General features: G+C 39.4%; 1 protein-coding gene across 1 annotated transcript in view; it reads right to left on the bottom strand.

Annotated features, from left to right (window-relative positions):
- LOC106516038 (voltage-dependent calcium channel subunit alpha-2/delta-2) overlaps positions 1-3,644 on the bottom strand; it is a 40,326-nt gene extending 36,682 nt beyond the window's left edge. The window contains exon 1 of the mRNA XM_014006197.1: positions 3,399-3,644. Within this exon, the coding sequence (XP_013861651.1) occupies positions 3,399-3,514 (116 nt within the window). The 5' untranslated portion in view covers positions 3,515-3,644. The remainder of the gene's footprint in view (positions 1-3,398) is intronic.
- Between the last annotated feature and the right edge of the window lie 6 nt (positions 3,645-3,650).

Below are 3,650 nucleotides of genomic sequence, written 5' to 3'. Positions count from 1 at the left end.
TTAGCACCTCTAGTAATATATTTACTGAGAAAAATGGTGACGTGTTCAATACTTATTTTACCCGCTGTATGTCAAGGGTAAAAAAGCAGATGTGGCAGTGGAAGGTGTCAAAGCAGTTTGGAGAGAAAAACAAGGCAAAAAAACAACAAAAAAGACTAATCGACTATTAAATTATTCAACGACTAGTTGACTAATCATGGCAGCCCTAAACCCAAGTCAAGATGGCTGCCAAAGCCAATAAACTTTATCCATCTATTCATCTTCAACTGGTTATCCATTGTCAGACACATAATCCCTCCAGAAAGTCCCCCAGGACCTCCTACCAGTGGGACGAGCCCAGAACACCTCTAAAATGAGGCATCCTAATCAGATGTGTAGAAGCAGCGGCTCTACTCTGAACCTCCATGGATGATGGAGCTCCTCCCCCTGTCTCTAAACCTGAGCCAGGCCACTGTACAAAGGAAGCAAATTTCGGCTGCTTGAATCTAGGATCTTGTTCTTTCGGTCATAATCCACGCCTCATGACCATAGTTGAGGGTTGGAACGTAGACAGACCAGTAAATCTAGAGCAGAGGTGCCCAAAGTGGGGCCTGCGGGCCAAAGTTGGCCCACCAAGCCATTTGATTTGGCCCGCCAGCAGTTGTCCTGGTTATAAGATTGTAATCTCCTGTCTTATGTAGAAACACTWTATTTCCACTTAGCCTTTTCAACCATTGGTCCAATAGGTACAAGGAGCTGAAGTCAGTCTTATCTCACTTTATCTTTGAATTATGTTAACAATAAACATAAAATACAGTAACCACAAGAGACATTTAGATTAGATTTAAGCACACATCTAGATTTGTACACCTTATAAGACAGCATATACTCAAATTTTAAATTATGAAAAGTCATGAGAGCCTTTGCTGCCCATGCATATGCTGAATTTTCTCCATGTCCATGTGCTAAAAAAAGAATGTGGGCAACTGCACTGGCTGCTGGCTTATTCATAAAAATAAAACTATTTTACTTAAGAAGTATTTACATTTCATGTATTATATATATTACTGCATTTGGCCCACAGCCCTCAAATTGATTTTAATTTTGGCCCTCTCAGGGAAAATGGTTTTTAATTTTGGCACTTTCAAGGAAAATGTTTGTGCACCCCTGATCTAGAGCTTTGCCTCTCAACTCTTCACCACAGCTGACCAAAGCAACATCCTCATTACTGAGAACGAGGTCCCAGTTCATCGATCCCGCTCCATCCGGCCATCACGTGTGAACAAGGCACCCACTCCACTTGAGGCAAGCTAATCAGCATTAGCCAACAAAAACAATGTCTGCAACTTTACAGATATTAAGCTCACATTTAGTAGCTGAGACTGATCTTTAACACAAGATCTTGCAATTCCACATAAGATCMCATAAAACATTCTGAAATCTGTCCAAAAATGTTATAGCTGTTATTTCTCAACAAAAGATCCAGCATGAAAGGTAACGGGTGATTGTCGAGTTATTTTTGCCTAAACTCAACAAGACATTGGCACCAACAGGGGAYGCTGGACAACTCCACTCTTTTAGTCTTTTTGTTTTATTTTCTTTGATTGCTCGATGAGTCATAGGTTTGAACCTTGAACAATAAACAAGTTTACATAAATGAAATGCAAGTCATTGTTTGAGTCAACAAACTGAATAGCCTTGATAGAAAATTATTAAACACTTAAATTAACTTAAGATTTAACTGCATATTTTAAATTCATCTTAATGTGACAAATAGCTATGCACAAAATCTCGTCAAAGGAGAAAGATGTAAAACTAAACAAATTCACATTTCTCCTGTTAATTTACAAAAAGATGATTAAACCATACATACCAAAAGCATCTCTRGTTTCCAAACACTGAGCAGCAAATTCAGGCAAACAAAGGCAAACAGCTGCTGGCACTAAATAAACCTCTCTCTATACCTGAAATCCAGGTGACCACACCTATCGCTTGTGGCACTACACTGCCATCTTGTGTCCAACTAATGTAACTACTAAATTAAATCAAACTGAATCACTGAAAACACTGAATGAAAACAGTTATTTTTATGCAACATTACAGTGATATGCTCCTTCAAGCAACAATAGGCCTTTTATTTCTTATATAACTTACAAAGACTGAAGGAAAAGCTCAATCTTTTATTAAAGATTCCATATTTTCCTAACAGAGCACTTTGCTGTCAAGCTGCAGGTTTACTTAAGGTTCCTAGAGTTTTTAAARGTASAMTGGGAGACAGAGCTTCCAGTTATCGGGCTCCTTTCTTGTCTGTGAGSCTGACACTCTGGCTATTTTTAAGACGACTGAAGACTTTGCTTTCTTGATAAATCCTACAGTCAGGCTTAGGTTTCCTGAGTTATCCTTTAGTTCTGCTGCTATAGGCTTAGACTGCAGGAGCACAAGCTGACCACATTTTCTCACTCTGCGGCTGTCTTTTCTGCCCGTCCTGAGCCTGGTCCTGCTGGAGGTTTCTTCCTGTTAAAAGAGAGTTTTTCCTCTCCACCRCTGCCAATGTGCTTCTCAGGATGGGAGATTGCGATGAAGTGAAGATTCAACCCATCTTCCTTGTATTGATGATTTTGCGTCTGTGTGTGTATATACAGTGACCTAAGACGACGTTTGATGTGGCTTGGCAGAATAAACTGAACTGAAAACTGTCAGTGTCACTAAATTACACTCTAAAAATGAAATGTTGGATTTACTTAACCATGTTATGTGACCTGGTTCCACTTAACTGAGATGAGTAAATTCAAAGCAACATACTCATGTTCTTTGGTTAAAAAACTGGTATATTGCTTTGAATTTACTCAACTCAGTTAAGTGGAACCAGGTCACATAACATGGTTAAGTAAATCCAACATTTCATTTTTACAGTGTATGTTACATGCAAATTATGTTGTAAAACTGTGACAGTCAAACTAAATCCTGCAGCCTTGAGGCATAACTTACATGAAATAAAAACCCATCTCCCAGATTTAACTGAAGGGCTTATTTTGAACTCTACATTTCCAAGAATAGGTCCAAGATGTGTCCGAGAACAGATCAATAGTGAATCATTGGACAGATGGTTCCAGTTCTCCCTGATATGAAACTTGATGAAACAGACTTTTAGGGGGTTCTTCTCCCTGGAATCAATCCTGGGGGTCTTGATTGCACACATCTCATAAATCTCAGCTGAGGACAACACCTACAGAGCCCTGATCTCCACATGCACTGCGTGTACATTGATGTAATCGCCAACAAATTATGTAACAACAGGAGGGAGAAAGAAAGAAATAAAATTTAAAAAAAAAAAAAAAACCTGAAGTAGCTCTTCAAGCTTGAGCCCAAAGTTGTCTCCCAGCAGAACCCGGCTGCTGCGTTCAGTCTGGGTTACTTACGTGTATTGCTGGGGGAACGTGAGACCCTCCGCTCCAGGCCACGACGCGCTGAAAATCAGGAGGGTTTGGAGCGAWATGAGGCTGAAGAGGCTGCGAGATCTTTTTCCTTTCGCCATTTTCCATAAAAGAAAAAAAACAATCTTCTCTGTGGCTTTTCTGTGAATGAAGCGCTCCCGCGTGTCTCCCGGTTTTTTATTTATTTATTTTTTATTAATATTATTATTCTTAAATATTATTATTCTGCAGAGAAGG

The sequence above is a fragment of the Austrofundulus limnaeus genome, unplaced genomic scaffold (genome assembly GCF_001266775.1).
Source record: "Austrofundulus limnaeus strain Quisiro unplaced genomic scaffold, Austrofundulus_limnaeus-1.0 Scaffold35, whole genome shotgun sequence".
Lineage (NCBI taxonomy): Eukaryota > Metazoa > Chordata > Actinopteri > Cyprinodontiformes > Rivulidae > Austrofundulus > Austrofundulus limnaeus.
The sequence above is the reverse complement of the archived record's forward strand: the minus strand, read 5'-3'. Positions and strand labels throughout refer to the sequence as shown.